This window comes from Malaclemys terrapin, chromosome 4 (assembly GCF_027887155.1).
Source record: "Malaclemys terrapin pileata isolate rMalTer1 chromosome 4, rMalTer1.hap1, whole genome shotgun sequence".
NCBI classification, from domain to species: domain Eukaryota; kingdom Metazoa; phylum Chordata; order Testudines; family Emydidae; genus Malaclemys; species Malaclemys terrapin.
In genome coordinates, this window is record NC_071508.1 from 149,690,054 (window position 1) to 149,703,779 (window position 13,726).

General features: G+C 40.9%; 1 protein-coding gene across 3 annotated transcripts in view; it reads left to right on the forward strand.

Annotated features, from left to right (window-relative positions):
* The window catches only part of MDGA2 (MAM domain containing glycosylphosphatidylinositol anchor 2), a 615,965-nt gene that overhangs the window by 471,147 nt on the left and 131,092 nt on the right, over positions 1-13,726 (forward strand). For all 3 annotated transcript variants that reach the window (XM_054027277.1, XM_054027279.1, XM_054027276.1), the window contains one exon: positions 5,909-6,178. In XM_054027277.1, coding sequence (XP_053883252.1) covers positions 5,909-6,178 — 270 coding nt within the window. The remainder of the gene's footprint in view (positions 1-5,908; positions 6,179-13,726) is intronic.

The window sequence follows — 13,726 nt, forward strand, 5'->3', positions numbered from 1 at the left end:
ATAATTCTCCATTGTAGGGGCATATATTGTTGATATAAGGTTCCTACTAGATGAACCAGCTGAAAAGTGATCTCCAAGAGAAGTGATATCACAGTTCTTATTTCTTCCTGTCTCAGCCTACTGGGAGACAGGAGCAAATACTCTTGCCTGGGCTGGTATAGAAGAACTTGGAGAAACCTATTAATAGGGAGGAGTCGCCATTCATGGCCACAAAATCTAAATAAATTCATTAAATGGGATATTATCTCATTAGAAAAACCTACTACAATCCGGGACTGCCTTGATACAGAACATACAGTGAAAAGCAGTTACCTGGTAAAAAAAATTTTGCTGTCATTCTGCTTGCCGTCTAGAGAGCTTTAAAATCTTCCTGGTTATAATCATTATAATTCAGTGGTACTTAGACTCACAAACATATTAAATCTTCATATCACTTCTGTTGTAACACTAGAATGTCCGTCTCCCAAGGATAATTGTTTGAGAGAGTGAAGTGTACTTCCTTTGCAATTTCTCCTTAAATGTTTTGCCAGAGAGGCTAGAATTCTGAAATGCGGGAACAAATAATGGAAATGAGTCAGACAGGCGTATGAGTCCTATCGCGCAAGGGAATAAGTTTCCTCCTGGCCATTAACACCTCCAGTGGAAGTTTTATACTATGCCATTTTATCCTGAAACAGCTGAGGACTCGTTATATCTTGTCAAAGGTCCTCACCTAGATTCTACTGAAAGCTCTAGCCTGTTGTAATTGTTTTTTCCTTCCTGTCTGTGTCCTTTATAGAAGGTTGAATACATATTTAATAGTGGTTGTTACCATGGAACTAAGCAGACCAAGCTCTCTGACCCCAAACAATGGTAACTCTTTAGTGTTGTACAGGGACAGGGTCGTGTTAACACAGTCGACTCTCTGGGCCTATTTATGACTTTGAAATTAATACAACAGGTCTCCATCCTTACTGTGGTGTTCATCCTTGCTTTTTACCTTTTTTTTTTTGAGGCAAGCTACAACTGTTATTACCTTATTATTAAAGAAACTTTTATTTAAAAAGCAAATATCTCATGAGAGTAAATACTCCATATTTGCCCCAATGTGGGCATTATCTGGGGGAGTGGGAATTCTTAACTTAAACTTCTGGCATTTTCCATGGTTTTCTTCCATCAGGAGTGAGGGCCTTCTTTCACACAGAAGATATGGTGGGGTTTCACACACACACACACACACACACACACACACACACACACACACACACACACACACACACATTTGTGGTTCCCTATGTTTTCCCTGAGAGTTTGGAATCCTCCAGGGCCAAGGCACATCCACAAGGATGTCACTCACCTTGCCTACACCTCCATCTCGTTGCATCCCATAAACTCATAGTTCCCACAGGAACTTCCCAGATCACATGCTACCTGCCTTGTAGTGGGTTGTGCGGGGAGGGGGCAAAGCTTCAAATAATATGTGGAGGAACCAATGCAAATTACTATTCACACTATGGACAACAAGGTATTTGGTTGTGGGGAAGAGATGTTGGAATCTAAGATAGCCCCAATCACCCCTTCTTCCCTACTCAAGGTTGCTGGGGGAAGGGAAGTGGATGGAGGATGAGGGCCTTACCTTGTTGACCTGAATGCACAGATCACAAAGTTGTTGCAATAACGTGACCAGATACTTTTTGTCCACCCCTACTCAGCGAGACGCTCTGACAGCTATACCATCAGAATCGATTGTAAACTCTCTCACTATTAGAGCTTCGCAGAGAACAGCAATTCCGTTTTGTGGAAGATTTCAGAATTTCAAAACTTAGTTACTTTCTGATTTGGATCAAAAGCCAAAACATTCAAAATTCCTTGTGAAACAGAATCTGAAAACTGTTGGTTTAGAAACACTGGAATGTTTTGCTTCAATATGAAATTCCACCTAGCAGGCGGAAGAGGAGAGCTCTGGGAGTGCCAGCTGAGCTGGGAACCTCAGATCTTGGGAGCCAGCATTCCCAGAGCATCCACACTCTCGGCTCCTCATCAGCCCACCGGGTAGGTGTCAGTGAGCTGTAAGACTAGAATTCTGGGCTCCCCAGAAACCCGCCAGGTGAGCTGCTGAGAAGCCAGGCAAATGAACTGGCAGGAAATCAGGTAGGTTTTGAAACGTGGCTGCATTCTCCAATGACAAACTGAATAGTTGAAGGGTTTCTGGGTCGCTCTACTCACTATACCGAATATGGCCTTGCCTGCAGCTGTGTAGCATAGCTACCTGTCTAACCGCTATAAGTTTTCTGTACACATAATATACTAATAGGGAGAGGCTGGAAACAAGATCAATGTAAGGATTTAGGGATTTTGCTGTTTTACAAGCTTTACATTCTTTGGAACACTTAATGGGGCCCCTTCCTCAGCTGGTTTCGGTCTGTACAGCTCCGTGGAAGTCACTGCACCAGCAGAGGATCTAGCCCAATTCATCTCTAGTCCAGGGGTTCTCAAACTTCATTACACTGCAACCCCCTTCTGACAACAAACATTACTACAGGATCCCAGGAGGGGGTATTGAAGCCTGAGCTCGCCCAAGCCCCACCACCCCGGCGGGGGGGCCAAAGCGAAAGCCCAAGGGCTTCAGCCCCAGGCAGGGGGCCTGTAACCTGAGTCTTGTTGTCCAGGGCTGAAGCCCTCGGGCTTGATCTTTGGCATTAGCCCAGGGCCCCAGCAAGTCTAAGCCAGCCTGGCAACCCCATTGGGGTCCTGACCCACAGTGTGAGAACTGCTGCTCTAGTCTATTGGTGAAGGTCTAAACCTAGCTGCGAGAGGTATAGAGGCACCAGAGGTGGTAGAACTTTTGTGGAGGGCCACAAAAGATGGAAAGGGACAGGGCATGTACAGGCTGGGGAAGGATGGGGGCTTGGGATCATGGATGTGCAGATCCGTCTGTGCTCTGTCTGTTCATCCGAGCACCTATGTAGAGGCGGCTGTCCCAGAGTTAACTTCTGCGACCTCAACATACTAAGAACGAAATTCTTCTGCTCTGCATGACTGTCTCTCCCCATGTATTTTCCTTCACACCAGAGATGTTTTTCCCTCCCTATGACTTTCAAGATGCTTACAATCATTTTAGAATGGTCCATCTTGCTGATTGTTACACAGGCATGAAGTACAACAGCTGAATACCATCGCCTGTAACAAATGTTGTCTAAAGCTGGTATGCTGTAAGGTTTAGTTTCATTTAAAGTATGCTGGTTATGTGTCGTCTTCAAGCTGCAGGCAGTTAGCAACACCCTACCATTGGAGGTGCAGTTCCGATTTGGGTGGGTAGTGGTGTCCATTTTCAGTTTACATCAGACCTGGGTTAACTGCCAACAGTTTGAAGGTTAGTGGGAAACCTGCGAAATAAGATAAAATCAGTGAAGAATCTAAGAACAATAATATGGTTTTGATCAGATGCTGCCAATAGATAGTAACATTTTAAACAACAAAACACACTCAGTGAAGATTTCTCTCAAGTAGCAATTTTCTGTCTAAATGATTTTTTTCAGTGGGAAATGCAGGTTCAGCAAAATTGAAAAATTCCACGGGAAAAACTAAATGAAATATTTGGTTTTTGTTTGCAGTCAGTTTGAATTGAAACATTTATAGTCATCAACTCAAACTGAAGCAGTTTATTGTCAAACTGACATCTGCCTAAGCTGCCACATTGCCTGATGGGAGTTGTAGTTTAGGTATCTCATATCCTCATTCTTATTTTCATCAGAGCAAAAGCAAAGATTGAAAAATCAAAAATTCCCACCAGACCTCAGTTCCAAATTTCACTCAGCGCTATTCCACAGTAAACTTGAAGCATTATCACAGCAAGACTTTTGCTTATTAACATTGAACAATTTGAAATGTGCCATATAGTGCAGCTAAATCCTACCTGATGAAAATTTCAGTCCTAGGGTTGCTGCATTGCAGGGCCTTTAATGGGTGGAGCCACAGCCAGTTTCTACTGCAAATTCCTTGACGGAAGGCTGCTTTACAATCCATTAAACGGCTCACTTGGAGAGGTTTGGTTTATTTTTAGAGGTTTTACATTTTACTTCATCCTTTAAAGACAGGAAATTTAAGATGGGATGAAATCTGCCTTAGGACTTTTGGAAAGCGCAAAAAAAAAAAAAAAGAGAGAGAGAGAGAGAGAGAGAGGGTCAGAGAGAGAGAGCGTTTAATCAGCCTCCCGAGAAATAGGAGTGATCTGTAACTTTCTGTGCTCCAGAGACTGTACACTCTTTTATCACACCATTCAAAGCCTCTTGTACTACACGGTTTCAAACACAACCGCAGAGGTCTTCGCTTCTCAACAGGCAGTTCCTTGAATGAAAGTTCTACCCCATTATTACCCATCACATGGAAGGAAAGCTTCATACGAGAGAGCAGTTTCTCTGTAGGGAGTTTTGACGGGTTTGGAATGAGTAAGCTAGGTTTCATGCAATATGTAATAACTGTACCTAGGGCTGGCTCTGAAAGTAACACCTATTAGACAGTCCTTTTAATAGCAATATGTAGATTTCTCGTGTGTTTCTGGAGTAGGAGCCTTTTCAGGGTTTCTTCTCTTTATTGGTCTGAAAGGAGCATAACAATGACACATAGCTTTTAAGAGTTTTCTCTAAAGCTGTGCTTATCCACCACCAAATGTCTTCCCCTTTCATACTCCGATTTCTCTGATCTAGAGAGCCACTCAGAAAGTTCTGGCTAGACCAGGACAGAAACCAGATTTTCTTTTCCTGGGACGTTCTACAATTTCAATTTATTTTCATTCCAAGATGGAATGAAAACCATAAGATTTAAAAATTTTGTGCAAAAAAAAAAAAAAAAAAAAAACTATAAAAAGAAATATTTTTGTTTTGATTTGGACCATTGTAAATTGTTTTAATGTTTTATATAAAAACAATTCATTTGATTTCTAAAAGTCATTTTGAAACAAAACATCAAAACATTCCATTCTGATAATGTCAGAATGGGATGTATTCAAATACAATTTTGTCAGAATCAACCCATTTTTTTCAGAAAGTATTGATTTTGAAAAAAAAATACTTCTGGCTTACAATTAGAAAGCCAGCGAAAGGCAAGTACAAATTTAAGGCATATCAATGTTTACATATTTTTTATTCCATTAGAGTCAAAAGTCTGACAAAGTGTAAATTGCAAATCTAAATAGCTTTAAATAGTATTTCAGATCAGGGCATAGGAAAATTACCAGGCATCTGCTAACTGGAGGAGTAAACCAACTAAACAGGTAGATGGAAAAGACAAGGACAGGATTGCCCACTTGGTTTCCTGGAGGCAACACCCTGGTGAGAACCTTACCAAATTATCTCACGTCCCCCTCAGCCACTGCAAAGGAAGAGGATGCTGAGTTTTGTACCAGGGTATCATCCCTATTCTGTTCTGTTCAGGTTCTTATACCATGCTTCTCACTGTAGTCCTGGCACCCTACAAGGAGGCTCACCCTCTGGGAATACAAAAATCAAGGTAGTAGGTTTTTCAGACAATCTGAACTCCATCCATGTCCAACCTTTTGTCTCTCCTCTGAGTTCATGGTCCAATAATTGGTGTAAGTTTCCATCACTCTGGAGGGCCCCTTTTCTCCATTGCAATCCATCCTTGGTATGTCACGTGAAAGAATAATTCCTGTTGTGTCTCCTCCTCTCCTTTAAAGAACACTGTAGCTCTCTGCAAAATTAAGTTTTATCTCCACTGATGGACATCGACTATAAAACATTGCAATACAGTACTCTGGATGTTACTTTTTTTAACGAATGTTCCCATTGATGGTCTCCTGGACACGTGGTAGATTTGCCGCATTGTAACCCTTTGGGGGATGTGTCATTGTTATTTGTCATACGTATGTTGTTTTCATAGCTTACCTTCTCTAATAATCTGTCTCCTATAGATCCTCCTGCGGTGGAACCAGCATTTCTGGAGATTCGACAGGGCCAGGGTCGAAGCATCACTATGAGTTGCCGGGTGCTGAGAGCGTATCCAACTCGGGTTCTGACGTACGAGTGGAGACTGGGCAACAAGTTGCTGCGGACTGGTCAGTTTGATGCTCACGATTCTACGGAGTACATAGTGAGCAGCCTTTCCAGGGACAGTTATGGGATTTACAATTGTAACATCATCAATGAAGCTGGGGCAGGCCGATGCAGCTTCCTCGTTACAGGTAAGCTTTCCAATGAGTTTTCCTGCAAAATGGTGTTTTCTATCAGAGAGAATGAGAACTAGAGCATTTTGAGAATCCATGTATGTCCTACAGTAATACCACTGCTGCTCCAGTGGGTTTATTTTTAACATAAGATTTGCATCTCTGGTAACACACATGAGGTGACTTAATGCCTAATGCTTGAATTAAAGCAAGGTTAGTAATGAAGTAGCTTATTAAGCATGTTTAATTGGTGCAAGGACAAAAATTGCTGCCACTGGTCTTAAGATAGAAATCAAATATCCTTCATTATAAATATATGGAGATACACCTATCTCATAGAACTGGAAGGCATCAAGTCCAGCCCCCTGCCTTCGCTAGCAGGGCCAAGTACTGATTTTTGCCCTAGATCCTTAAGTGGCCTTCTCAAGGATTGAACTCGCAAGCCTGGGTTTAGTAAGCTAATACTCAAACCACTGAGCTATCCCCTCCCTCTGCAGTGGTTGGTGGTTGAGATTGTGACATAAGGCCTTGATGGGAGAGCAAACAGATGACAAACTTTACAATCATCCCTGACTTTCTCATTGGCTTATGATAGGTTAAGAGACCAAAACTCACAATTCAAGAAACTCTTGTACAGTGAGGGTTTGAAATCTGGATCTCTCGTTAAAAGACCTACATAGAGAGTTTCTGATTCAGCGATTCAGTACCACAAAGTCAGGTGTGATTTATGGTCTCCGCTTTAGTCTAGCCATATCACATCATTAATGTACTAAACTTAAATTTGAGTTTATAACGTGTCTTTAATATTCAGCCTCAGCCATAGGATGGGGTGGTAAAGCATTTATCAGAAATACAAGTCTTGGTTCTTTTTCGGTTGGGAATGCATTGCCATTGAAAGTATTCTTCCTCTTCGAGGGCCTGCTCCCTAGGTGGCCTTATGGCCTAGTTTCTGTTGGCAGTTAGCGCTATGCCTGGCAGTAAGTACTTACAGGGTTGTGCTCGTAATGAAGTGATCGTTGCATATTGTGATTAAACCTGCCTCGCAAATCTTAAAAATAAAGACGTGATGAGATTTCTCTCAGAATTCAGCCCCCTTAGTCACCAGATGTGGAATATGGTGGTAGAAGAAATCCAGACCAAGAAGACTGCAAAGCGTTCAAAGAATTTTTTTTTTTTTCTTTTAACGAGTGCTGCCTGGCATCTTTTTCTTAGTGTTGGCACCATGGATCTCAACATGGCATGTAAACGTGACGAGGTGACTACTTCAATGAATTATGTCTGTGGTCCTTGTAAAATTTAATCCAGCTTTAGGTTGGCCTGTCTATTTTGATCCTAAATGAAGGCAGTTATTACCAGTGACCCTATGTTTTTGCAATGACTGTGGTTCCCAAGCATTGGTGTTTAATCCACAGGGTGGCTTGGAAGGAAACGCGAGAAAAAGTCCATTTCCTCGAATGAGTCAATGAAATCCAATTTATTGTTCATCACTCTTTGGACCCAGGACTGTGGAAAGCTATTCTAAGGCAATTATTTTGCTGAGATTGGGGTAATCTGTGTAGCCTCAGTGTGATTTATTACTGTGACAAAACAAGGAACTAACTGAAATTAGTAATGAAATAGTTTTATGATGTACTCAGTACCCATCCCACCGTGTGCCACATCACTTTTTATCTGTACCATTATGTGTGTTTAGCTCTTATAGTGTTACTAAAAACAGGAAAAGAACCTCTTCTGACGTGACCTCTATGCTTTTCTCAGTCTTTCAGGTTAAAGCCTGCATGTTCATGGTTGGTATGTGTGCGGTCAAAACCCTACTCTCACGTTAAGAGACAAATTGCAGCCAAGGGGACATATTCCGCTCCTAGATCTCCACAAGGCACATGAAGGATTGGAGAGAAAGAAAGTGGGGAGAGGGTTGAAGAAATGACTGAACCCAGTAGAATTTTTTACGGAGCGTGAATACAGAGAAATTAGCTCACATCTTACAATAAAACTCCATTGTTTTTTAAACCACTGCAGGAATCTGACAGCAGCAGGGTGCTTTTCTCTCAGTCAGCTTGAACAATGATAAATCAGACTGGTCTATTTCTATTCAATTTTATTTTTAAATTCTCATGCGGTAACACAATGCCGCAATGTTTGAGTTGCAAAGACTGCAGAGGGAAGTGCATGCACCTAGGGAAAAAATGTACGGAATTAAAAAGGTATGTGCAATATTCATATTGGTCTTAGAATTTGTAAAATTCAATTTTACTAAACATATTTTTGAGCCAAATTTGAGGAAAAACAAACAAAAAACAAATGATATGGAAAACAAAAAAAAATTACTCCAGTTTCACCAGTCTGAGTCAAATATGACCTCAGTGTCCTTAGAAAAGTCACAAATCATGTGCAAAATGAAGATAAATTTTAACAGTCACAAATGAAACTATTCTATATTTATCTCAAAGTCTGACATCACACATTGTAAGTGAAGATCAGTGGAAAGCAATTTTCAGGCATTATGTGGTGCAATTAAAATTCTGCAGAGACTGACAGAAAATTGACAAAATGCTTGAATGCAGAAAAATGACATGAATATTGCTGACTGCATACGAGCCCTCATGCATGTGGAAGAACTGTTTGAATGCTCAGTTATGAAGTGGAAGCAGCAGATGAGAATTACTGTAGGTGGCATTGTGGAACATGTGTGGGATGAGGTAAATGGCAGACTTCTTGATGTAAGGCCATATTCAGAAGACTTTGTTCAACTCTCATTACATTCAGTAGGAGATATTTTTCTGTGTGTGCAAGATCTCCGGAACTGTGTCCTAAGGCTCAGTTCCTGACTACAGTGTCTGGACTGGATAGCCAGGCTGAACATTAGACAGATGCACTGGAGGTGTCACAACAAGGACACCTTCCCTTCTACTGTCCTAAGGCTGCTGCGATGCTCCAGAACCCAGTGGCAGGAGAAGATTCCAGTCCCAGAAGGGACCATTGTGATGATCAGGTGTAGCATAGAGAACTGCCCCACCTCCAAAAAATTCCTAGAGCAGATCTTTGCAAGAAACATCTAGTCGTGATTTAAAAATTGCCAGTAATACAGAATCCACCACAGCCCTCTTTAAATTGTGTCAATGGTTAATTACGCTCATTGTTACAAATGTACACCTTATTTGCATTCTGAATGTGCTAGCTTCAACTTCCAGTCACTAGATTGTGTTACACCTTTAATTGCTAGATTGAAGAGCCCATTGTCAAATATTTGTTCCTCATGTAGGGACTGTGATCAAACCACCCCTTAACTTCCTTTTTGTTAAACTAAATAGATTGAGCTCCTTGAGTCTATCACTATCAGGCATGTTTTCTAATCCTTTAGTCATTCTCGTGGCTCTTCTCCAAACCCTCGCCAATTTATCAACATCCTTCCTGAAACTGCTAACATGAGAAGTGGGCACAGTATTCCAGCAGCAGTAACACCAGTGCCAAGTACAGAGATAATAGAAACTTCTTATACCTACTCAAGATTCCCCTGTTTATACAGCCAAGGATCGCATTAGCCCTTTGGGCTACATTGTTGCACTGGGAGCTCATGTTCAGTTAATTATCCACCTTGACCCACAAATCGTTTTCAGAGTCGTTCTTCCTAGGATAGAATCCCCCATCCTGTAAGTACGGGCTTCATTCTTTGTTCCAAGATGTTTACATTTGGCCATATTAAAACATATATTGTTTGCTTGTGCCCGGCTTACCAAGAAATCCAAATTGCTTTGTAGCAGTAATCTGTTCTCTTCATTATTTATCACTCCTCCAATTTTTGTGTCATCTACAAACTTTATCAGTGATGATTTTATATTCTGATCCAAGTCATTGATAAAAATGTTCAAGATTCACAAGGCCTTATACACATCACCCTTCCCCATGGGGCAGAAATGGGGGGGGGATCTGTAGAGTAGCCCTACCTATGGCTTAAGCTCTCCCACCCCTTCATTTCCACACAGGTGGTGGATGGGAAGTGGGACTTCATGCTGCACAGATTGCACACCACCTGCATGCCTCCCCACATCCAGCTGCTTCGGTGCGCAGTGTATGAATTCCACCTCAAAGAGACCTCCCATAGGCAGACAGGGGGGAGCTGAGATTCATTAGTCAGTCAAATAGTTCCATGATGGCAAATGGACTGTTGTTATAACTATACATTTGTGGGACTAGCACTGAAATATGGAGTATTAGCACTACAGGTTCTGCTTCCTACGCTCAAGGTTACCTGACACTTCACATTATAAGACCCTGTTTTAGTTGCTTATAGCTTTGCCAATCTTGAACCATGTGGACTGAAATTGTCCATGTTGGGTGTCTGCCTCAGGCTGAATTATTTGGGAAAATTTCAGCAAGAACAGTTGTTGTCATTTGCAAGCGTAAAGTTAGGGAAATAGGATAGCATTTATCTTCCTAGGGTGACATGGAGCATTCTGCCAGCGGGATCGTCAGGAACCCAGCTCACATTCGATGCAAGTAACTCAGCTAAATGCTACTTGAATTAGACATTGACTGCATGGAATGTGTAATAGTAGCTCTAGTTTCTAATGTTGCAGAGAAAACTCTTGTGAAGACTATCAAAGAGAGTGGGGCTAAGAGAAGTAGGAAGGGAAAGAATGGATGAAGAATGGAGAGGGGCCTGGTAAAAGAGGAAAGAAATAAAACCAGGGAAGAGGCAGGAGTGGAGGAGGATAAAATGATGCTAATTCAGGCATCACAGAATGAAAGGCCCAACAGGGGAAAGGTGAATTACTTGACCTAAAGAACACTGAAATTGACATTAACCTTTGCTCTTAAAACACTGACCTTTTATTTTTGCCATTGGTGAGATGCCATTTCACTGTGATAGACTACAGCAGCTCAACTGGGTAGATAGCCAGATCTGTCGGAGTCTCACTTTGCTATAGGCCTTTTGGCTGCTCGGGAGAGAAGAAATGGTGACTTGAATGTTGCAGGAGCATGGAGAACCAGCCTGTTATATTTATCATAAGAACATAAGAACGGCCATATTGGGTAAGACCAAAGGTCTATCAAGCCCAGTATCCTGTCTTCTGACAGTGGCCAATGGCAGGTGCCCCAAAGGGAATAAACAGACCAGGTAATCATCAAGTGATCCATCCCCTGTTACCCCATCCCAGCTTCTGGCAAGCAGAGGCTAGGGACACCATCCCTGTCCATCCTGGCTAATAGCTATTGATGGACCTATCCTCCATGAATCTATCATTTGCAATAGTTTTACTTTATAGACATCATTTTCCATTTTTTGGCTAATTTTTTGTGTGCAAAGTGTTTAGGGCCAAATAATGATATGCTTACATTGAGTACTCCCTGGGACAGCTCTAGGAAGAATTATTATTCAATCTAAGCAAGGGTATTTGAATCTGTCCCTCAATAATTAAAACATGTCTGGTTCCTGTTAATTCATCCCAGTCCTCCTTAGTGGTTCCCTTCGGGTATTAAGGTCACATTTCTGGCAATCTGTGTCTGTTGAATGTGGTCACAGTTACGATCTCTCATTAGCAAACTGAAAGTAGGAAAGGCAGAATAAGGCACAGACTCTTCCAGGTTGCAGTGCTTTTGATTGACTGATAGACATTTCTAAAGACCAGTAGCTCTGACATGACAAAAAATAAACTGATGAGCTGAAATCAGTGTGGAAAAACTTACCAGATTTTTTTTTTTACCTCATTAGTGTATAAAGAGCTAATTAAAGGGACTACTTAGATGTAGCCCATTAGCTCAGTACTTCAGAAACATAAAACATTCTCTGTTTTCCTGATTCCAGTTTGAAAGGACACGTCAACTTGAAATCTGTTGAGTCTCAAAAATAGAGCGAAAAGTAGTTTCAGGTACTACATCCTCCCCCAATTCCCCCAGCTAATTTTAATGGAATGGCAGTTACATTTTCCTATTTCAAAAACATGCTTTGCTCTTTCCTACTGATGCGTTGGAAGGTGCTTGTAAAGATATAGGGAAACTGACTAAATATCTGATTTCTATCGGGGAAACAATGAAAATGTCTAAACACAAAGTGCAATTAAAAACACCTTATTTTTTCCCTCTAATCTCTTTCCATTCTAATCATCTTAAATGTTACTTATAATAACAGTAGTTAAAAAAAAATCAGGCGGAAGTGTGGTTTTTAAACTGATGGTGTCTCTGTAATCTGAAGGAGACTAAGACACCATCATAGGTATGTTACATTTTGGCATGAACAGCAACTTTAATAATCAATGATCCTTTAGCATGCCAATGTGTGAAAGGTAGGTTCTTTGGATGAACTGCAGGCATTCCTGAAGATATTAGTACTGTTCTTGGTGCTCCGAGCTTCAATTTCTCTTACATAAATGTCCCATAGTTAGTGACCCTTCACTGAATTTTCTGATGTGTTTTAAGAAATGTAACAGTTTTTCTCCCAAACTTGTAATTGTCAGTTTTCCTAGGATGTAATTCAGTTCCACTGAAGTCAGTGGCAAAACTCAGAACTCCAGCAGATCCAAGGTTTGACCTAGTCTGTTGGCTCCGGTGTTTTCTGAGTGATATCTGTCATAGTTCGGCATATGTTAATTGCTAGGAATTTGGTTTCACGTCAGTAGTTTCTAACATTTGCCATGAGGATCTGTTCTGTTCTGTTCTGTGTAGGTTTTTATACCATAATCATGCCTATACTATCTGAGTGCCTTCCAATAATGCATTAAGCGAAGTGAGTAACATCTGTTAGCTGGGTGCCATTAACATTAATCTAAAGATTCTTTCTTTGGCGTTTCTGTTTCTGTTTGTTTTTCCTCATTTTATCGTGAAGCCCAAATTGTCTCTGCAAATGGTAGCTTCGAGGGCCATTATTACAATTCATTGTGAAGATTCTGCAAAGTAGGTCTCTGTTGCAGGGATCCTGTGCCAATCTTCTGATGCTTTGTGCTGTGTTCTGAGTGAATTCAATCGGGGTTTTTTAGCTTTCCCTCTTCCCGGAGGTATTTGTTAGCTGCTTTATCATCTTGGTGCAGCTTAACTCACATTTAATGTCAGAACAATCCAAATGTTTCATCACAGTGAAGACATGAAAAGACAAATGACTTTAAAGAACTTCTGCAAATGTATATCCCACAGATCACTCAGGATTCACTTTTAAAATAGACTGTTCACATTTTAAGATGTATGAAATGAATCTAAAAAAGTTCCTGTGCTCTAATGTGACTCTGTGGTGTTTTGGTCTTCTAATGATCTCGTTTTTGCTTCCAAGAAAATCTATCATCTGTCTCATCCTGTCTGAATCTTAGTCAAATGACTTGTTTTCTTGCCTGACAGACTATTTTTAAATCTGTATTAACTCATTTTGTAACAGTTATCCACAAAAGTCTAAATTATCATAGAACCTGTAGCTAGCCCATCATTCAGGTATTTTTCTTAAAATAAAGTGGTCCTTTAACTCTCATCTGGTGTCTAGGTTGCTCATAATCTCACGACTGCATTGTTACGGGTCACTTCTGATCGACTACTTGCATTGGATCTTGGTGAAGTAACCCACTTACTGCTTTCAGATATTAT